Below are 23,379 nucleotides of genomic sequence, written 5' to 3' on the forward strand. Positions count from 1 at the left end.
TAGATTCTCCAATCTGCAATCCTGTCAAGCAAGAGTTGAACCAGAGCATTGAGACTCATCGTTTTGGGGCCTTGATGTAATAGGCAATATGTAAAGAGACTTTCCTGATTTCTCTCAGCTCAATACTACAATAACGATTTGCATTTATATAGCGCCTTTAACTTGCATTTATATAGTGTTTACAATGAAGACTAGCTACAGATAATACACAAGAATAACCTCCCCGTCAGTGGAGAGATTGCAAAGTTAAAAAAAAAGCAAACTCTAACGGTTCAGAAAAATCTTCAAGCTTGAAATAAGTTTCAATTTTTAATCAAAGAAGTCCCATAAAAAAAAAGAGACATCTATATTTAAAGGAATTTATTAAAATTCCAGAGGAAAGGAGGCAACAATCAGTCTGATTTTACTCTCATGTTTTTCATTGCTGATCCTCTTCCAAATAATTGGCAATGCCATTTCTTCTGTAAAATTCTGCCTGGACTCGAGCAACTCTGATAAAAGACCGATTTGTTGGCTCAAGCTGGGGACGTTTACCATAGTATGTTGACGTCAAGACTGGAACTATTCGAGCATTTTCCTGCAAGACAAATGGGTAGATAGTGCTCAGAAGTTTTGAGAAATAAAATTATAATGCTGAATTAAGAATATTTAGAATAGAAAATTTAAATATCTTATTTTAACAGTTTATTCATTTGGTGCACTTAGTTTTCAGATTTTTCTCCTGAAATCTTTAAATTTAGTACATCTGATTACTCAGAATATAAAACTAATTCTGAAATATTTTCTAATTCCTGCAGTATCTTAAGTTGTGGACTGGTAAACTGATTTTTCTTTCTGTTCAAAATAGCCTATAGCTCTTCAAATTTGAAAGCCATTTTTCTAATTATTATTCAAATAATAATCGTCAATTGTTTCCTCTCCACTACTAAACACACTGGGGATAATTTTCACCTTCACCACCCGGACGGTATTCTGGTGGAGCCGATCGCCTGCCCATTTGTAGAACCTGCCCGATTTTCATCCCCATTCTGCTGGATTACTGCCCAGATGGTGAAGATAAAATTACCCCATTGTCATGTTGGAGTCTGGTGCCACTGGCACTATGAACCCAAATGAACATTCTTAATGTATCAGCCTAGATTGTGACCCTCATCAAACTATTCAGTTGTGGAGAATCCCACAGCTAGCCCCAAACTTGTCCTCCACTGACACCCACATACACACACTTTCAGCATGAGTCACTGGATTGCTATAAGGAGTGGGAACACAGGCTGAATTTTCCCTCCCCTATCCACGAGGCATTGAAGCCAACCGTAGCAACCCAACAGCTTCCCCAGGTGAGATCAGCTAATTCAGTACAGACCAGAAATTAAATCTAGGACCTTGTATTCTGTAAAGCTTTGTAAACAATTTTACAACACCAAGTTATAGTCCAACGATTTTATTTTTAATCCCACAAGCTTTCGGGGGCTTTCCCCTTCCTCAGGCGGTGTGGAAGTGACAACTTCGAATCCTTCGCATTTTAAGATCACATAACAAAGCCTGGTGATTACTGCCCGTTGCCAAGGCAATCACAGTGAGCAGACAGAAAGGTGTCATCTAAAAGGCCACTGAATATACAACCCCCCAAAAAAAAAGAAAAAAGAGAGAGACAGAACGAAGACAGTCAATGACCCATTATATTAAAAACAGATAACATTTGTTCGCTGGTGGGGTTACGTGTAGTGTGACATGAACCCAAGATCCCGGTTGAGGCCGTCCTCATGGGTGCGGAACTTGGCTATCAATTTCTGCTCAACGATTTTGCGTTGTCGTGTGTCTCGAAGGCCGCCTTGGAGTATGTTTACCCGGAGGTCGGTGGCTGAATGTCCATGACTGCTGAAGTGTTCCCCGACAGGGAGAGAACCCTCCTGTTTGGCGATTGTTGCGCGGTGTCCGTTCATCCGTTGTCGCAGCGTCTGCATGGTCTCGCCAATGTACCATGCTCTGGGGCATCCTTTCCTGCAACGTATGAGGTAGACAACGTTGGCCGAGTCACAGGAGTATGAACCGTGCACCTGGTGGGTGGTGTCCTCTCGTGTGATGGTGGTATCTGTGTCGATGATCTGGCATGTCTTGCAGAGGTTACCGTGGCAGGGTTGTGTGGTGTCGTGGACGCTGTTCTCCTGAAGGCTGGGTAATTTGCTGCGAACGATGGTTTGTTTGAGGTTGGGTGGCTGTTTATAGGCGAGTAGTGGAGGTGTGGGGATGGCCATAGCGAGGTGTTCGTCATCATTGATGACATGTTGAAGGCTGCGGAGAACATGACGTCGTTTCTCCGCTCCGGGGAAGTACTGGACAACGAAGGGTACTCTGTTGGTTGCGTCCCGTGTTAGTCTTCTGAGGAGGTCTACGCGATTTTTCGCTGTGGCCCGTCGGAACTGTTGATCGATGAGTCGAGCATCATATCCCGTTCTTACTAGGGCGTCTTTCAGCGTCTGTAGGTGTCCATCGCGTTCCTCCTCGTCTGAGCAGACCCTGTGTATTCGCAGGGCCTGTCCATAGGGGATGGCCTCTTTGACGTGGTTAGGGTGGAAGCTGGAAAAGTGGAGCATTGTGAGATTGTCCGTGTCTGTAAAGATTGTCTGTAAAGCTTAGCATTGCATCAGGAGATGCCTTCACTCACTAGGCTATTGGGGAAGCTAATGTATGTTCTGTTAACAGATTCTTACAAATAGATGTCTTTGGCATTTTCAAAAACATTACAGCAAAGCCTTTTGAAAGAAGTTAGAACACATTTAATCGGATGTAGAAACATATCCCATAACTTCTTTAGTATAACTCGCATCTTTTTCATTTGCCTCTAAATATAAATAAGTGCTTTGTATTCCAGTGCAACTTTTAGGGATTTATAAAACCAAAAACACCCCAAAAATTGGGGAAGTGATTTGATGCACAGTTTGTCTACCTAACATCAGTGACTGTATTTCAAAAGTAATTCATTGTTTGTGAAGCCTTTTGTGATGCCCTGAGGATGTGATTAGGTGCTGTATAAGTATAAGTTAATTCTTTCTTTAACCTGCGTACATATTAAAAAAAGGTAATAATTCACTGAATGATGGTTCATGTTACATATTATCCAACCAGGATAAATCACAAGGGAAGCGGTCCATTCATGAGACTTCACAGCTATTCTGGTCTTAATTCCAAAAATCAAAGGGAAAAAAATGTTTGGATAAATCTGATAGCCCCCATTCCCTCCATTTCAGTTGCTATGATACAAGGAACATTAAGGGGCCTTTAGGCAAAAAGTATATTTAAATTATATCAAATCATCAATATAAGAAGAATTTAATGTTAGATCATTTATCTCCTTTTACTCATTCTTTGAGTGTAATTCAATCCGAAAAGGACTTCCTCATTCATATGATGGGCTAGGTGAACCATTGGCGTGCAACCCTTTTAAAGGCTTGATGTCTACAAGAGACAGCAATAATTGGAAATAATTTGGGACAGTCAAGCTGTCAATGTCCAAATGGTTGTATTTTTATCCTGGTACCAATTAACAAATCTTTCCCACTTAGCATTGCAAGCTTTTAAAGTAGATACTTTCTGCAATGCCGATAAAATATCTCGAACTGTAGAAACCTTGGCTCCTGAGAGATCAAGCTTAGCTTAGCTCTTAGAGAAGTGGTGCCAGATTTGTTCTTTGTCTGTGGCAAGAGATCTAAACTGTAGGGAATTACTATGATCTGGTTGGGTTCTGTTGCAGCATATTGGAGAATGTTATCTTCCTTGGGCACTACAGTCACCATAAATTTTAAGTACAGTTCATGGCAGGGAGAAATAAAATAACTTAAAAAACAAATTCAAATCAAAATAATGGGCAAGATTTCCCTCTTTGGTGTAGAATAGTGGCATGGCAGGACTTCCAGATACCCCTCTAACACTACCATGACCCCCCCTCCATTTTCTGGGTTCAGGGTTACTTAGGGCATGCACAACCAGGCTTCAGCAGGATTTCTGTCACCAAGAGGGAGCCCATCAGCAAAAGCACCACTGAAGGCAGCAAAAGACCTTAAATGGGGCAGAAGAGCCCCATAGATGGTAGGAACTCCAGGCTTGTAGGCCTTGGTAGAATCTGAGGTCTAGCCAGGAAAGTGAATGGAGGCAAGAATAGAGTTAGAGGAGGCATCTACTAGTCTTCTTCCTCCATTGCTGCACTTTAGGACCAATACTGCTGCTACCCTGGGCCCACTGCCACCTTCTATCAGGCATTCTCGGTGACCGGCAACAATAGGGGCGGGCTGGAGGAATATGCAACAGGAGCCAGGCTGGCATTTACATGTGGCAAACGAGGAAGGGGCAGCGGGCAGGGAAATCAAGGTGGAGGTGATGAGGCAGCTGCAGGCCTCAGCCCCATTTTCCCGATATCCTGCCTGATTTCGGTTAGGATAGCAGGGGAACATTTAACCCAATGTGTTCTTAATGAGCCAAAAGAGATTTACAAATTTTTCAAAATCATTAAAAACCATTCAACATAGAGTTCTTCCATGATTAAAATTAACAGATGGTGAACAACTTCTCCTCATATTTTAACAAAAGAATAAATTGCTACTGATGATGGGACAAAAAGAACTGAGATGCTATACCAGAATAACATTACCTAAATAGGGGCAGATTGCATACTTACACCACTTTTTCTGGGCATCCACCTTTTGAAGGGACAATGTCTGTTTGCTTCCCCCTCCCCCACCATTTGAATGCTAGTCATTCATCCGCACATAACAATTCAATGAATGGGAGAATGGAAATGTCATTTTTATTTGAGAAATGTGGTAACATACCTCAGCAATCACATTAAGTCCTTGGCTACGGCTGTGCTCTCGATCGTCACGATGAATCTTATTATTATACCCTTGTTGTACTTTAAAAACCTGGTCATAAATCAGCACTGACACTTCCTAAAAAAAAAGACATTATTTTAATAGCTATATAAAATCTTGTTCAACCTGCATTTCAATGTAATAGCACTTCAAATAATTTGGTTGATTAAAAATATATAATCACTAGTTGATTTCCCATAGCGTTGCTCATGAACAAATCTAAAATAAATGCATTTCTTCCTGAAAATATCTCTCTACTAGTTTTCCACTATAATCTTTATGTCTCCCTATCTAAGGCCTAGATTTTCCTTGGAGCTGCTCCCGCTCTGCCACTGTAACTTCACCAGAAGTGCAGTTGAAACCCCATTTATGGTGGCGGAGTCAGAGCAGATCGGAGGAAAATCCAGACCTATGTCCCTGTTTATCTTCAATCTTTCTGTCTGCATCTCTCTGTATGGCTCACACACTTTCAACAATAACAACTTGCATTTATGTGCATTGTTAACACAGGAAATCATCTAAGGTGCTTCAGAAAGGAGTGAAGAAAATGGACGCTGAGCTAAAGGAGAGATTAGGAGGGGACTCCCGTCAAGTCCAGTCCAGTTCACTCATCACCTCTGTGCTCGCAGACCTACATTGGCACCCTCAACCCTCATCCAGCCACGCCTTAATTTTAAAATTCTTATCCTTGTTTTCAAATCCCTCCGTGGTCTCACCCCTCCCTATCTCTGTAACCTCCTCCAGCCCTACAACCCTCCAAGATCTCTGCGCTCCTTCAATTCTGGCCTCTTGCACATCCCCGATTTTAAGCACTCCACTGTTGGTGGCTGTGTCTTCAGCTGCCTAGGCCCTAAGCTCTGGACTTCCCTCCCCAAACCTCTCCGCCTCTCTACTTCTATCTCCTCCTTTAAGACGCTTCTTAAAATCTCTCTCTTTGACCGTCACCCATCCTAATATCTCCTTATGTGGTTCGGTGTCAAATTTTGTTTGATAACGCTCCTGTGAAGCACCTTGGGACATTTTACTACGTTAAAAGGTGCTATATAAATGCAAGTTTTTGTTGTTGGGTGACAAAATGCTTGATCAAAGGGATCGATTTTAAGGAGCGTCTTAAAGAAGGAAAGGGTGATGCAGAAGCAGAGGAGCTTAGGGAGGGAATTTCAGAGAGTAGGATCTAGGCGGCTAAAGGCATGGCAGCCAATGGAGGAGTGATGGAAGTGGGGATGGACAAGAGGCCGCAGTCAGCGCAACGGAGAATTCAGAGAAATTGTAGAGCTAGAGGAAGTTACAGAGATAGGGAGGGTTGTGGTCATGAAGGACTTTACACACAAGAATGAGAATTTTAAACTGGCCGCACTAAGAGAACGGGAGCCATTGTAGGTCAGTGAGGATGGGATGATGGGCGAGTGGGACTTGGTGTGGGAAAGGATACAAGTAGCAAAGCTTGGGATGAGCTGACGTTTATGAAGGGTGGAGGATGGCAGGCCGGGCAGAAGAGCTTTGGAATAGTCGTGTTTAAAGGTAATAAAAGCATGGATGAGGTTTTCAGTGGCAGATCAGCTGAGGTTGAGGTGGAGGTGGAGGTGGAAGTAGGCAATTCATACGCTCGAGAGAATATGAGTTGGAGGTTCAGCTCGGGGCAAACAAGCTGAGGTTGTGAAGAGTCTGGTTCAACCTGAGACAGTGGCTAGGGAGCGGAATGGAGACGTTGGTGAGGGTATGGAGTTTATGGTGGGTTCGGAGGACAATGGCTTTGGTCTTCCCAAAGCTTAACTGGAGAAAGTTGCGGGTCATCCAGAACTGAATGTCAGACAAGCAGTCTTTCATTGCAATCTCAGTATCTCTCTGTTTGTCTCCAACTTACTTTCTATTCTTTTTTGTTCTTACTGTAAGAAAAATATGCAGATGTTTCCTTTTCAATAAATCTATTATGACCTTGCCGCAATCTGGTTAGAGTTCCTATGGTAATAGTTGCAAGCAAAATGTGACTGAATGCAGTCAACTCAGAAAGTGGTATTTTATTGTTTAAGTGTTTGCTTATTTTCAGCAGATATGCCCACATATCCATAAATATTACTTTATTTGACCTCATTAATGTTTTTTCCCCCTGTCATGCTGGGATTATGGAGCAAATTTGCCACTGGGGGAGTTTCTTATTCTATTTTTTTAAAAAGAGATATGGAAACTGATAGTCTAGAAAGGTCTTTCGTTCCTGATAAAATCTGATAAATGTAATGATATTTTCGTGGCTTAGTTATATACATCTTTACAAAATAACACTTATTGAAACCACCACCAAAAAAAGTAAAATGGTGGTTTGATCATTTTATATCTCATATCCCATGTATCAATCAGCAAGCACAAAAGTGACATACACTCAATTAGTTTTTAAAAATAAAAAAGATTACAGATATTATCACGCAACAGAAGAATCGTTTCCCAATTCACTGTGTTGTGAGTTTAATTGTGAAAAACATTGGATGGACCATTAGCAATGACCCAGGTATCAGATCAGGACAAGGACTACAGCAGTTCAAGGAGAAGGCCCACCACCACCTTTTCAGAGCAACTAAGGCTAGGCAATAAATGTCACTTTGGCAGCTTCGTTCAAGTCATGATAAATAAAAAATAGATAATTGAGCTTATATGAGCAATCCTGGATGTGGTACTGCTAAACAGTGGAGCACATTAGAAGATGGAGACAACTGGGGACAACTAGCACAGAAACTAAAATGGGTTATGGTCTTCCCTGGAAGTAGTCAGGTTAAACACCACAAAGGCTGCTGTTGGAGCAACATGTCCATAGCACAATATCCTGAAGGATTACAGGCCTGATTTTCAAATGATGCTGGTGTTAACATGATTTGTATTGCAATAACATGCATTGCACGCATGGCACTTGGTATTTAAATTGCTCTTACCCTGTGAATTTTAATAAGATAAATAACACAGAGAGCATATTGGAATATTTAAAGCCGTAATATCCTTGTCACTTCCAGAGGATATCAGAGTGGTCCAACAATGTAAATAAGTCTCTTGCTTTACCACTAAAGCATTCTATTTTCCATCAAGTAAGTTAAATAATGTAGAATGTTTATTTGTTCCAAAAAAACAATTCCCAGAGTAGCACTAATTGAGTATACAGAGTTATGCACAACCATATTCTTTAAATTTGACTAGGATATACCCCCATCTGTACTCGCCCAAAGACCAGAGACTGGGACCCAAATCACAGGGATGGGGTCATGTTGCACCGGGATGGGCTGCCAACGCCTGGAAAAGCACGTTAGCAGTGGCCGTCCCAGGCCGATCTGCCTTTCTATGGTGGAATAGAATCCTCCCAAGGCCCAAATGGGGCAAAGAAAACTTTGAAGAAGAATACATTATAGCCAGCTGTACACAGTTCCATCGGTTATCTCCCGTCCAGTTCAGAGACATAAGAAAGGAGTACTCTCTGTAGTTTTGCCAGGACTGCAGCTGGGTGAGAAGCAACTCCCTCATGTTAAGATTTACCAGTGGCAGCAATACTGAATGAAAGACAAACATGCGATGACTGATTAAAATCATTTATTATTTTACGAAAAGACTGCTTACCAAAGACTACTTTCAGAAGTGTTTATATAGTGCTAAAAGCATGTACCTTTACAAGACATGAATAGTACCCATCCAACTGACTTGCATAAAACCAAAGGTCCACTGCAGGGTTTCATTCCTTTTATGTGGAAATTCTTGAGCTGTCATTCTCATCTTATAAAGGAAAGACACTTTGAAATTTGCAGGCCTTGCATAATTCACATTCAGTTCCACTTAGGGAAATGGCTGTATGTCTAAAATAAAAAAACAAACCCAAAGCCATTTTCTATCTATACTTACTGAATGAACTATTGAAACATTAATGCTTTTATCTTGAATTACTTTTTCCACACAATCGTGCATTTGAATATAATAAAAAGCCAATACTCAGCCAAATTTTCAGTTTCTGTTGCAAATACTCCCTTAATTTGAATTGCATAGATAAATGGATTTAGGATAATTGATTAGTTCAGATATTAGGACTGTTTTTATTTTGGTCGGTGTTGTTCTAAATTTCTGTTCATGAGCAACCTATTCTTGCATTATTAGTTATTTATGTTCTTCTTAGCCATGAACTGTACTTTACCTCAGAGGGAGGGCTGGTAACCTTGGCCAGGATTGCTGGGAGCGCATATCAGCAAATTCTGCACCCCGAATCATGATTCTCTGACCGTTAAAATTAACAGATGAAAAATCATAGGAACGTAGGACCAGGAGTAGGCCATTCAGCCCCTTGAGCCTGTTCCGCCATTCAATGAGATCATTGCTGATCTGTATCTTAACTCCATCTACCTGCCTTGATTCCGTAACCCTTAATACCCTTGCCTAACAAAAATCTATCTATCTCAGTTTTGACATTTTCAATTGATCTAGCGTCACAGCTTTTCGGTGGAGAGAATTCCAGATTTCCACTACCCTTTGTGTGAATAAGTGCTTTCTCTTGGACAGGAAAGTAGAGTTGAGGTAGAAGATCAGCCATAATCTTAATGAATGGCGGAGCAGGCTCGAGGGCCATATGGCCTACACCTACTCCTATTTCTTATGTTCTCACATCACCCCTGAATGACGTAGCTCTAATTTTAAGGTTGTGTCCCCTTTAGCTCTAATTTTAAGATTCTGCCCTCTTATACTGGACTCTCCCACCAGAGGAAATAGTTTCTCTCTATCTACGTTATCAAATCCTTTAATCATCTTGAACACCTCCATTAGATCATCCGTTAATCTTCTATTTTCATGGGAATATGTAACCTGTCCCCATAATTTAGCCCTTTTAGCCCCGATATCATTTTAGTGAATCTGCGCTGTACCCCCTCCAAGGCCAATATATCCTTCCTGAGATGCAGTGCCCAGAACTGAATGCAATACTCTGGGATCTAACCAGAGCTCTGTACGGCTGTGACAAGACTTCCACCCCTTTGTACTCCAGCCCTCGTGATAAAGGCCAACATTCCACCAGCCTTTTAAATTATTTTTTGTACCTGTCCACTAGCTTTTAGTGATTTCTGTGCTTGAACCCCCAAATCTCTCTGCTCATCCACAGTTCCTAGCTTCTCACCATATAGAAAATACTCTGATCTACCTTTCTTAGGTAGAAAGTGGATGACCTTACACTTTCCTACGTTGAACTCCATCTGCCACAGTTTTGCCCACTCACTTAATCTATCAATATCCCTTTCCAACTTTCAGCTCCTATCTACACTATTTACTGTGCCACTTAACTTAGAAAACCTATAGATACATGGTTCCCTATTCCTTCATCTAAGTCATTTTAAATATAGTGAAAAGCTGAGGCTCCAGTGGGCTCATGGGCAAGGGCATAGCATTTCTCAATGTTGAAGTATAAAATCTTGACCTTGGACTCTGGCCTGTCAAAGCTACTCTCTAACTAGTTATTTGTGGCCAAGTGATTTTTTTTTCACTGCACAACGTAACTGCAGTGACTGATTTTCTCTCCCTCCATTTAGGAAAATGCTTGGCCTCCACTTAGTGTCTGACTTCACTGTCATTGAGAACTCTAAGTGTATGAACATGGTGAGAAATTTTAACTGCAAGGGGGCGCTGGTAAGAGGCCACACCGATTTTAGCTAGATTTTAACATCCTGTCGGTCCACATCCCGCCTGGAACATACCCAAAGTGGCTGCCAGCCTCTGGAAAATCAGGCAGCCAAGGGCTACCCATCGGCACCCAGATAAGTGTGGGGAAAGGGTTCCGGTGAGGTCTTGTGATAGACAAGGGGAGGTGTGGTTGTGGGGGGGGGGGGGGACTCTGGGGCAAGAGAGGCCTAAACTTTCCTTGTGTGGCCCGGAGCAACATTCCTGCTCCTCCTGGCCCCACAAAGGACATTAAAAAATTTACCTGGAGGGCATCTTCAGCTTCCAGATCCTCTTCATTTTGGCCTTCACCTGGCGGGAAAGTCAAAGCAGCTTCCCCGCTCAGGCCGAAGTTAAAATCACAATCAGGGCCTGATGATGTCGTTGGACCCCGATTAGTAGATATGAATTAGGACCCCCGATTAGTAGATGTGAATTGGGCAAATGCTTAGTCCAAAGCATCCATTTAAATCGGAGACGTAAGGATCCAAGCAGCTTTCCAGCAGGTAAGTAATCTGGAGTATTTTAACTGAACACCTGCCCGGTGAAAATCTCCCCCTCTCTAGTGTTTCAGCGCACCCAGTGATTATTTCTTACCAGTGGTACAGCACTCGACAAGATATGTATAATCTGCACTATTCATAGGCTTTGTATTGATTGTGCTAGCATTTCACATAAAAAACAATGCTGCTGAAAATGTTCGTTGAGAGAAGAATAGATTTTAACTGCCCCACATTGGTCTTATGAAGTTCCTCTTTGATCTTGGGATGGTTGGGTTGACTAATTGCATGAATTTCAGTGGTCTGGTGCAAGACAGGGATGTGATTATGTTCTACTTAGATTAAGTTTTGTATCACAGACAATGGTTGATCTGTCACCTTCCTATTGTTTTTGAGCACTTTCTGGAATGGTTACTGTGAAGGAAATCCGCAGTGGGGATGTTGAATGCACAAGATCTCAGAAATACATTTTGTTTCTCCTCTCCTTTTGTGGCTGGATGGTTCCCAGTAGGACTTCAACCTGTCTCTAACTTCTTTGATTGATTCCTCAGAAAATTAGCATAATCTATGAGGTAAATTTTCACGTTCAGCCCCAGATGGTAATCTGGCAGAGCACATTGCCAGCCCATTATAGAACCCCCGATTTTCATTCCCGTTGATTTCAACAGAATAAAAGCAAGTACCCACCTTAAAATTTACATTCAGAATAGATTAATCCATCAATGAAGAAAACACTACATAAGAACATTCCAGAATATAACCTTTGTTGTTATACGATATAAAGGATATATAGGTTAATAATCAGCAGAGACATTTAGAAACTGAATTCAGGGGTGTTGATATTTTGGGGGTACATTACCATTAGGGTTCTCCCATTCATCCACTGTTTCCTGTTTGATGTGGACAGTCAGTGGTATGGGGCTCCCGCTCATAACAACAGACCAAAATCAGCACAGCGTAGTTCCTGGTTCTGACCTGCTCACATTCCCACTGCGATCGATGGTGCAATTGGTATTTCCTCCTCACAGTGTACAACATGAGCAGGCTAAAGGTCTGGAGCAGTACTTGGGGAAAAAGGAGGAGGCAGCATTTGGAGAAGGGACGGTGGCATTTTGAGGCAGTGGGGAGGGGAAAGAAAGAGCAGCATTGTGGGTGGGAGAAGGGGAGAAAAAGAACAGAAATGCTAGGACCAGCTTTTGGGCACGAAGAAGAGAAGTCAGCAGGGAGGGGCGAAAGAGATAAGATCAACAACAGGGGGAAGGGAAGAGCAAAGTCTGAAGCAGCATTTGGGAAGATGGGAGGAAAGAGAGAGAAAAGTCAACTGCAGCAATTGGTAGAGGTAGGGGGAAGCTAGGAACAGCTTGGGGAGATAGTAAGAGATGGACCAACCTTTTGGGGAAGGGTGGGAGCAGTAATTTGGGGAAAGTGGGTCTGATTGATCTGTTGAAATCCCAAATGTCAGGAATCTTACTCATAAAAAATGAAAAACAATCATTTGTGAAGTTAAAAAATATTTAAAGTTAATGAAAAAAATTATTAAAATTTTCAGTCCACTAGATTGCACCACCAGTTGGGAGGGAGGCAGCATTTGAAAGAACTGTTACAATTCTAAATTTGCCGCCTACAGCCCTGACTGGAATGTTCCTATGGTCAATAAGACAGAGTTTGAATTCTTTATTTGCTATTAGGCATTTTTTTTTAAAAAAAGAAATTAAAACTTTTATCCCCCCAGTAATAGACCTTCTGCAGTTACTGGCTTTTTAAAATTCCTATGAATGACAACTTTCTTTTTGATTGGTTCTTGGAATGTGGGTGACACTACTCCATCTCCAGTTGCCCTGAGAAGGTGGTGGTGAGCATTCTTCTTGAACCAACGCTGCAATCCTTGCTCCCACAATGGCATTAGGTAAGAAATTTGCTGGACCCAAGTGAAGGAAAAGCAATACATGCCCAAGTCAGGACGATATATGACTTGGATAGTATCTTGGAAGTGATGGGCCTAGAAATTGAATCTGGGTACAGCGCACACTGTACGCTCCTAATGAGGTTTTGACAGGACCATGGCAAATTAGCTGACATCATTAGTACAATACCGGCGAGCTGCGAGCACCAGTCATGCCCCCAGTAGCAGAGAGCAGCATGAACGCCCGGCTGGGACACCGGCCAAGGACCTAAGGTGAGTCTGAGGAGGATGGGAGGCAGTCGGGAGAGGGATGAGCAGTGGACAGCAGCGGCCCACAGTTTTAATGTAATTTTCTGCTCCTCCTGGCTCCACATTAAGGTAAATATCTTTTTTAAAACTTTCGGTGATGACCTACGCCATACGTTGACCAGGTAATCCTGAACACAGCAGGCAATCAATTTCCAGTTTAAGTCTTAATACAGGCATTAGGCTCCTCATTAGCATATACAAGGGCCCAACACCTGTTTTCAGCGGTCGCCAGGGACACCTCTACAGTACCTGAACAAATATTGCATTGGACGTGCTTCCAACGCTATTCATGTGCGATAGGTTGGACCCCTAAATTGGTTCTCTTTGCACCCGTTTTCTGCCCGGGAAATGGTTGCAACAAGGTCCAATTTCACCCCCATAATGTTCCCATAATGTTGCTGCTCTTGTCCCTCTCGGTGATAGAGCTTGTGGGGCTGAGAGGTTTGGCGAGTTGCTAAACGCGAATGCATCCTGTAGAGAGTACATGCTACAGCCACAGTGATAGAGAGGATGGAGTCCAGTGACAGAGGTGCTGATCAAGCAGATTGTCCTTTCCTGAATGGTGTTGAACTTCTTGAGCCAGTGGTGAGTACTCCACCACACTCCTGAGATTAGTCTTATAAATGGTGAAGGGGCTTTGAGGGATCAGGAGTGAGCCACTTCTTTCAGAATACCTAGCTACTGCCGTGCTCTTCTAGCCACAATGGTCACAGCTTGGCTGGGGTTGGGAGGGGGGGTGCTCTAGTTCCAGTGTGCAGGTATTGAGCATAGAAACATGGAAACATAGAAAATAGGAGCAAGAGTAGGCCATTCGGCCCTTCGGGCCTGCTTCGCCATTCAAAATGATCATGGCTGATCATCTAACTCAGTACCCTGTTCCCACTTTTTCCCCATATCCCTTGATCCCTTTAACATTAAGAAATATATCTATCTCCTTCTTTAATACATCTAATGACTTGGCCTCCACTGCTTTCTGTGGTAGAGAATTCCACAGGTTCACCACCCTGCCAGGAAGTTGTCAGGACCCATGGCCTTCACAGTGACTAGTGCACTCAGCTGTGTCTTAATGTAATATGGTGTGAACCAAATTAGCTGGACATTGGCACCTATGTTTGTGGGAACTGCAGGAGGAGGTGGAGTAGGATGATCCACTCAACACTTTTGGCTGAAGATCTTGCAAACACATCTCTTTGCTCATATACTGGGCTCCACCATGTTCATAGCATATCCTTCTTCCATTAGTTTCCTGACTGTTTACCACTATTCTTGACTAGATGTGTAGGCTACAGAGTTTTGCTCTGATCTGTTGGTCATGGGACCACTTAGATCTAACTATAGCAAACTGCTTTTGATGTTTAGCATGCAGGTAGCCCTGTGTTGCAGCTTTACTAGGGTAGCACCTCATCCAAAGGTGTCCCTGGTACTACTCCTGGCATGCCCTTTTATACCCCCTATTGAACCAAGGTTGGTTTCTTGGCTTGATGGTGATGGAGAAGCGTGGGTTGTGGAAAACCATGGGATTACAGATTATGGTGGTATACAATTTTGCTGCTGTTCATAGCCCACAGTACCTCATGAAAGCACTGTTTTTGGGCTGCTAGATTTTTCCTTGGACTACTACACTTAGCATGGAAGTAGTGTGACACTACATGATGGAAAGTGTCCTCAGTGTGAAAATAAAATTTTGTCTTCACAAGGACAGTGTGGTGGTCACTCCTACCAATGCTATTGTAGACAGACATGTAAGCGACAAGTAGGTGAGGAAAAGGTCAAGTAAGCTTACTCCCTCATGTTTGTTCCTTCACTACCTAAAGTCGGCCCAGTCCATTGGCTATGTTCTTCCAGACTTGGCTAACTTGGTTAGTGATGGTACTGCTGAGACACTCTTGATGGTGAACATTAAAGTCTCCCATCCACAGCATATTCTGTGCCCTTGATTCTTTCAGTGCTCCTCCAAATAGTTTCAACATGGAGGAGTGTTGATGCATCAAGTGAGGTGGGTGTTAGGTGGTAATCAGCAGGAAGCTTCCTTAGCCATCTCTGACCTGAAGCCATGAAACTCTCCCTCCGAACTATATACCGCTGTGCCTCCACCTCTGGCAGTCTATCCTGCCTGTAGGGCAAGATGTACTCAAGGATGGTTATGGAGAGGTGTCCGGGATGTTGGCTGATAGATTTGATTCTGTGGGTATGGCTATGTCAGGCTGTTGCTTGACTAGTGTTTGGGTAAGTAGAACTTTGCAGGGTTATCTGGGTTAAGATTGCCCAGTCTTATCCTGATACAATGCCTGGATAAAAAACAGCTTGCATTTATATGGTGCCTTCAACATACAAAATATCACAAGGCACTTTACAAAAGAACAATCAGGAGAACAGAGTGCCTGAATGAATTCTGGGGACAGGGATATGGTATCAGTGGCAAGGGAATAGAGCTGATAGTGGTCACCAAAACCAATGTGTTCAGTCGTCTTAATGTTCAGCTGAAGGAAGTTGCAAATGATCCAAGACTTGATATCAAGAGACAAGCTGTTCAACAGCATGGAAATGGTCATGGAGTTGAGAGAAGTGGTGGAGATAAAAAGCTGGGCATCATCAGCATAAATGTGGATGCTAACATCAAGCCTACGAATGATATCGCCAAGGTGCTCCATATAGATAAGGAAGAGGAGAGAGAGTAGGATAGATCCTTGGAGGATTTTGGAGGTGATGGTGCAGAGAAGGGAGGAAAAGCCATTACTGGAGATGTGTTCATCCAAACAGATCACTGCCAATAAGCCAGTTTATAAAATGGTTTTCAATGAAAGTGAGCAAAGGTCTTCCTTTTAAAATGAAAAAACACAATGCCTATGATCACAGTAGATTCCGAAATAATGGAAAATGAAGCAAATAAAGCTTCAAAAATCAAACTTTTCTGGGGAACATGCTCAGAGCCCCCCCCCCAACCCCCAAGTTAAATCTTGTACCTTCAACAATGTGTCCCTTTTTAATATGTCAAGTATTTAGAATCATACAATCATAGAAAGGTTACAGCACGGAAGGAGGCCATTCAGCCCATTGAGTATGTGCCGGCTCTATGCAAGAGCAATCCAGCTAATTCCACTCCCCCGCCCTGTCCCCTTGGCTCTGCAAATGTTTTCCCTTCACTTATCCTTTTGAAGGCCATGGTTGAATCTACCTCCACCAACCCCTCTGGTGGTGCATTCCAGATCCTAACCACTCGCTGTGTAAAAAAGATTTTCCTCATGTCAACCTTGGTTCTTTTGCCAATCACCTTATATCTATGTCCTCTGGTTCTTGACCCTTCTGCCAATGGGAACAGTTTCTCTCTATCTACTCTGTCTAGACCCTTCATGATGTTGAACACCTCTATCAAATCTCCTCTCAACCTCCTTTGTCCCAAGGAGAACAACTCCAGCTTCTCCAGTCTATCGAGGTAACTAAAGTCCCTCATCCCTGGAATCATTCTAATAAATCTTTTCTGCACCCTCTCTAAGGCCTTCATATCTTTCCTAAAGTGCAGTGCCCAGAACTGGACACAATACTCCAGTTGTGGCCGAACCAGTGTTTTATAAAGGTTCATCATGACTTCCTTACTTTTGTACTCTATGCCTCTATTTATGAAGCCCAGGATCCCTTTGCTTTTTTAACCACTTTCTCAACCTGTCCTGACACCTTCAACAAGTTGTGCACATATACCCCCAGATCTCACTGCTCCTGTACCCCTTTTAGAGTTGTTCCCTCTAGTTTATATTGCCTCTCCTCATTCTTTCTACTGAAATGTATCACTTTGCATTTTTCTGCATTAAATTTCATCTGCCATGTGTCCACCCATTCCACCAGCCTGACGATGTCCTCTTGAAGCCTATCACTATCCTCCTCACTGTTCACTACACTTCCAGTCATCTGCAAATTTGAAAATTGTGCCCTGTACACCCAAGTCTGATTCATTAGTATATATATCAAGAAAAGCAGTGGTGCTAGTACCTACCTCTGGGGAACATCACTGTACACCATTTAAAATGAAATAGTGTTAGGCATACCAACAGTTAAAGTTACAAACCTGTGTCCTAGTGTACTTGCCATGTAATTAGTTACTTTCACGTGTTACAACCTATTATTCAGAGCTGTTTTTGAGTTGTCAGGTTTTTTTTGAGGCTACATCAGCTTTTTTGAGCCTATTGGTCAACACCATCAAAAAATAACAAATTAACTGGTCACATCTTTATGAGATCTTGCTGTGCGTAAAACTGCCTGTAAATGACTGTACGTGAAAATAATTAGTTGTGTGTGAAGCACTTTGAGATATTTCTGGTGGACTTGATGAGACACTGTCTAAGTACAAGTATTTCTTTAACCATCAGGTGAGGAACACTACAAAAATAATGTGGCATCTTTTCTTTTTGACTGGTGCAAGGGTCAGGGATGTCTCGGAGCGGCTGCAGGACATTCTGGAGGGGGAGGGTGAACAGCCAGTTGTCGTGGTGCATATAGGTACCAACGATATAGATAAAAAACGGGATGAGGTCCTACAAGCTGAATTTAGGGAGTTAGGAGTTAAACTAAAAAGTAGGACCTCAAAAGGTAGTAATCTCAGGATTGGTACCAGTGCCACGGGATAGTCAGAGTAGGAATGACAGGATAGCTAGGATGAATACATGGCTTGAGAGATGGTGCAAGAGGGAGGGATTCAAATTCCTGGGCCATTGGAACCGGTTCTGGGGGAGGTGGGACCAGTACAAATTGGACGGTCTGCATCTGAGCAGGACTGGAACCAATGTCCTAGGGGGAGTGTTTGCTAGTGCTGTTGGGGAGGGTTTAAACTAATGTGGCAGGGGGATGGGAACCGATGCAGGAAGTCAGTGGGAAATAAAGTGGGGACAGAAACAAAAGGCAGTAAGGGAGAGTGCACAAAACATGACCGGACAGATGGTCTGAGAAAGCAGGGCAAAGACCAAGATTAAACTGCATTTATTTCAATGCAAGAAGTCTGATGGGCAAGGCAGATGAACTCAGGGCATGGATGGGTACATGGGACTGGGATGTTATAGCTATTACTGAAACATGGCTAAGGGAGGGGCAGGACTGGCAGCACAATGTTCCAGGGTACAGATGCTATAGGAAAGATAGAGCAGGAGGTAGGAGAGGAGGGGGAGTTGCGTTCTTGATTAGGGAGAACATCACAGCAGTAGTGAGAGGGGATATATCCGAGGGTTCGCCCACTGAGTCTATATGGGTAGAACTGAAAAATAAGAAGGGAGAGATCACTTTGATAGGATTGTACTACAGACCCCCAAATAGTCAACGGGAAATTGAGGAGCAAATATGTAAGGAGATTACAGACAGCTGCAAGAAAAATAGGGTGGTAATAGTAGGGGACTTTAACTTTCCCAACATTGACTGGGACAGCCATAGCATTAGGGGCTTGGATGGAGAGAAATTTGTTGAGTGTATTCAGGAGGAATTTCTCATTCAGTATGTGGATGGCCCGACGAGAGAGGGGGCAAAACTTGACCTCCTCTTGGGAAATAAGGAAGGGCAGGTGACAGAAGTGTTGGTGAGGGATCACTTTGGGACCAGTGATCATAATTCCATTAGTTTTAAGATAGCTATGGAGAATGATAGGTCTGGCCCAAAAGTTAAAATTCTAAATTGGGGAAAGGCCAATTTTGATGGTATTAGACAGGAACTTTCAGAAGTTGATTGGGAGAGTCTGTTGGCAGGCAAAGGGACGTCTGGTAAGTGGGAGGCTTTCAAAAGTGGGTTAACCAGGGTTCAGGGTAAGCACATTCCTTATAAAGTGAAGGGCAAGGCTGGTAGAAGTAGGGAACCTTGGATGACTCGGGAGATTGAGGCACTAGTCAAAAAGAAGAAGGAGGCATATGACATGCATAGGCAGCTGGGATCAAGTGGATCCCTTGAAGAGTATAGAGATTGCTGGAGTAGAGTTAAGAGAGAAATCAGGAGGGCAAAAAGGGGACATGAGATTGCTTTGGCAGATAAGGCAAAGGAGAATCCAAAGAGCTTCTACAAATACATAAAGGGCAAAAGAGTAACTAGGGAGAGAGTAGGGCCTCTTAAGGATCAACAAGGTCATCTATGTGCGGAACCACAAGAGATGGGTGAGATCCTAAATGAATATTTCACATCGGTATTTACGGTTGAGAAAAGCATGGATGTTAGGGAACTTGGGGAAATAAATAGTGATGTCTTGAGGAGTGTACATATTACAGAGAGGGAGGTGCTGGAAGTCTTAACGCGCATCAAGGTAGATAAATCTCCGGGACCTGATGAAATGTATCGCAGGACGTTATGGGAGGTTAGGGAGGAAATTGCGGGTCCCCTAGCAGAGATATTTGAATCATTGACAGCTACAGGTGAGGTGCCTGAAGATTGGAGGGTAGCAAATGTTGTGCCTTTGTTTAAGAAGGGCGGCAGGGAAAAGCCTGGGAACTACAGACCGGTGAGCCTGACATCTGTAGTGGGTAAGTTGTTAGAGGGTATTCTGAGAGACAGGATCTACAGGCATTTGGAGAGGCAGGGACTGATTAGGAACAGTCAGCATGGTTTTGTGAGAGGAAAATCATGTCTCACGAATTTGATTGAGTTTTTTGAAGGGGTAACCAAGAAGATAGATGAGGGCTGTGCAGTAGATGTGGTCTACATGGACTTTAGCAAAGCCTTTGACTAGGTACCGCATGGTAGGTTGTTACATAAGGTTAAATCTCACGGGATCCAAGGTGAGGTAGCCAATTGGATACAAAATTGGATTGACGACAGAAGACAGAGGGTGGTTGTAGAGGGTTGTTTTTCAAACTTGAGGCCTGTGTCCAGCGGTGTGCCTCAGGGATCGGTGCTGGGTCCGCTGTTATTTGTTATTTATATTAATGATTTGGATGAGAATTTAGGAGGCATGGTTAGTAAGTTTGCAGATGACACCAAGATTGGTGGCACTGTGGACAGTGAAGAAGGTTATCTAGGATTGCAACGGGATCTTGATAAATTGGGCCAGTGGGCCGATGAATGGCAGACGGAGTTTAATTTAGATAAATGTGAGGTGATGCATTTTGGTAGATCGAATCGGGCCAGGACCTACTCCGTTAATGGTAGGGCGTTGGGGAGAGTTATAGAACAAAGAGATCTGGGAGTACAGGTTCATAGCTCCTTGAAAGTGGAGTCACAGGTGGATCGGGTGGTGAAGAAGGCATTCAGCATGCTTGGTTTCATTGGTCAGAACATTGAATACAGGAGCTGGGATGTCTTGTTGAAGTTGTACAAGACATTAGTAAGGCCACACTTGGAATACTGTGTACAGTTCTGGTCACCCTATTATAGAAAGGATATTATTAAACTAGAAAGAGTGCAGAAAAGATTTACTAGGATGCTACCGGGACTTGACGGTTTGACTTATAGGGAGAGGTTGGATAGACTGAGACTTTTTTCCCTGGAGAGTCGGAGGTTTAGGGGTGATCTTATAGAAGTCTATAAAATAATGAGGGGCATAGATAAGGTAGATAGTCAAAATCTTTTCCCAAAGGTAGGGGAGTCTATAACGAGGGGGCATAGATTTAAGGTGAGAGGGGAGAGATACAAAAGGGTCCAGAGGGGCAATTTTTTCATTAAAAGGGTGGTGAGTGTCTGGAACGAGCTGCCAGAGGCAGTAGTAGAGGCGGGTACAATTTTGTCTTTTAAAAAGCATTTGGACAGTTACATGGGTAAGATGGGTATAGAGGGATATGGGCCAAGTGCAGGCAATTGGGACTAGCTTAGTGGTCTAAACTGGGCGACATGGACATGTTGGGCCGAAGGGCCTGTTTCCATGTTGTAAACTTCTATGATTCTATGATTCTAATGTAAAGAATCTTACACCACCAGGTTCACCTGACGAAAGAGATAATCTCCGAAAGCTTGTGATTTTCAAATAAAATTGTTGGACTATTACCTGGTGTTGTAAGATTCTTTACATTTGTCAACCCCAGTCCATCACCGGCATCTCCACATCATCATCTTTTTGACTTGACAGTTATGAGGTAGTATGAAGATAGTTAGCGCATCCACCATTTCCAAACTAGTTATTAGAAACGGTAGTAATACCAATAGCCAATCCATGAATGAAGTGTAATTCCCATAGAGTCACTCCCTGCTTCTTCCCCAAGAATGTCTTTGCATATTAGCAGTCGATCAAGGGGCATTTTGTGAGAAGCAGGAAAATATGTTTACGATTATTGAAAAGTTCCCGTTTGGAACGAGCACTCACCTTCTTCTGGTTACCGAAGTAAGTCAGCTCGCTTGGGTCTCTTCTCTCGGGAATGAAACTGAAGGCAGATAACGCCGACACTGGCGTTTTCTTGTTTAGGCGTTTGGTTATTTCCGTCATGTCCTTTTATTTATCTGTTTACAGAGTGAAAGCAGCAGCAGCAGCAGGGATCCGCGGCCCCCACCCCGGGGCTCCTCGCGTCCTTTCGTTGCTAAGTTACAAACACCCTGGGACTCGTGACCAGTTCCGTCTCTCTTTTAAAGTGAATTACCTTCAGAGACGGACAGCGGCAGCTCACATTCTCAGGAGTGGATCCAGCACAAACCATCTGCTGAAGTTAATGATACTCGAAAGGGTGCTGAGTCGGTGCTGGCATGACGTCAGAGCACAGCCTTTATGGCATCATGTGCTGTGACGTCACAAAGGCTCGATTGTGCCATTGTCCGCTGATGAGGTCACAGCAGGCTGCTTACGTGATCCGGCGCGAATATTGCCACACCTGGCTCACACCTGGCTGGTTGGTCACCTGAGTTCACGCTAATAATTGGAGTTTCTTTTTGGACTGTTCCCAGGAAGCTGAAGTCTTTTGCATTTTATATGACGCGTCTATATCGTACCTTAACGTAGAAGATGTTCTCAGGCGCTTCACGGATGGAAATGGATGCCCATACGAAGAAAATATATTAGATGGGGTGATGAAAAGCTTGATCAAACAGATGGGTTTTAAGGAGCAGCTTGAATGGGACAGAGAGAGAGAGGTGGGAAGGCGGACGGGTTTGGTAGGGAATTCCAGAGCTTAGGGCCTAGACAGCTGAAGGAACAATCGTTAATGGTGGGGCAAAGGTAGGGGGAGGCATAAAGAGGCCAGAGTTGGAGTAAAACAGAATTCTCTCAGAGGTAGTAGGGAGGATGAGGCCATGGAGGAATTTAAAGATGAGGATGAGAATTTTTAATTTCCAGTACTGGGGATCCAGCTAATATGGACCAATAAGCACAGGGGTGACGGTGAGTGGGAATTGGTGCAAGATAGGATATGAGAAGCAGAGTTTTGGATGAACTGAAGTTTACAGAGAATGGAAGGTCAGGTAGGAGAGTATTGGAATAATTGAGTCTGATAGTGACAAAGGTGTGGATGAGGGTTTTAGCAGCAGATAGGCTGTGGCAGAGGCAGGTGATGGTACAGAGTTGAAAGTAAGCGGTCTTTGCGATGGAAAGTATATTTCACTTTTACACTCCTGTTAATCTGATGTTTCAATGAATGTTGTCCATGACATTTGGATGTTAATACAATTGTTTACATTCTTAGTTACAGACTTACAGCCCCAACTACAAACTTATTTTTTTACTATTGGTTAGGGAACTAGTTAAGCCTTTTATCTTAATAGTGGCCTATATGTTTTAAAATAATAATTCAAGTAAGCTGAAATCAACACATGTACCAACAATATGCAGTTTTCCATGCCACCAAAGGAGATTCCAGAAAAAGACTAGAGGGATAATTTTATGAATTTACATTCCCAGCCCAGAACCTTGCCTATTGGGGTGCACACTGAGAATCGAGCCACAAGCTGCCCACAATTTCTGACCATTAAAAAAGGTATGGAAAGTCAAGGGGAGTGTGCACACAAATTCCCAGAAAGCCCATCAATTTCCATGATTATAGTTTTTAACTAATTAATCTGCTATAGGTTATCTGTGGAAAACAAGGAAAATTGAATTTGTAAACTAAAAGAAGAATCTCAGTCAGAGTGATTCCTTGTGGACATGGGCCCACAGTACAAAACTGGCATCACTTGGCTCTTGATTGCTATTCACTGACTCCTGCTGGAAGTGCAGTGTGGATATTGGGTGAGTACAGGATTGGACTTGGACATGATGTCCTTG

At 43.0% G+C, this 23,379-nt stretch overlaps 1 protein-coding gene across 1 annotated transcript; it reads right to left on the minus strand.

Annotated features, from left to right (window-relative positions):
- Positions 1–345: 345 nt before the first annotated feature.
- Positions 346–21,852, minus strand: cfap90 (cilia and flagella associated protein 90). The gene is made up of 3 exons (XM_068001921.1): positions 21,496–21,852; positions 4,827–4,943; positions 346–577 (listed from the first exon to the last, which is right to left on the minus strand). Exons 1-3 carry the CDS (start codon positions 21,613–21,615, stop codon positions 419–421), a joined length of 396 nt encoding a protein of 131 aa, XP_067858022.1. The 5' UTR covers positions 21,616–21,852; the 3' UTR covers positions 346–418.
- Positions 21,853–23,379: the final 1,527 nt, after the last annotated feature.

Source organism: Heptranchias perlo, chromosome 2, assembly GCF_035084215.1.
Source record: "Heptranchias perlo isolate sHepPer1 chromosome 2, sHepPer1.hap1, whole genome shotgun sequence".
In the NCBI taxonomy this organism is placed as follows: domain Eukaryota; kingdom Metazoa; phylum Chordata; class Chondrichthyes; order Hexanchiformes; family Hexanchidae; genus Heptranchias; species Heptranchias perlo.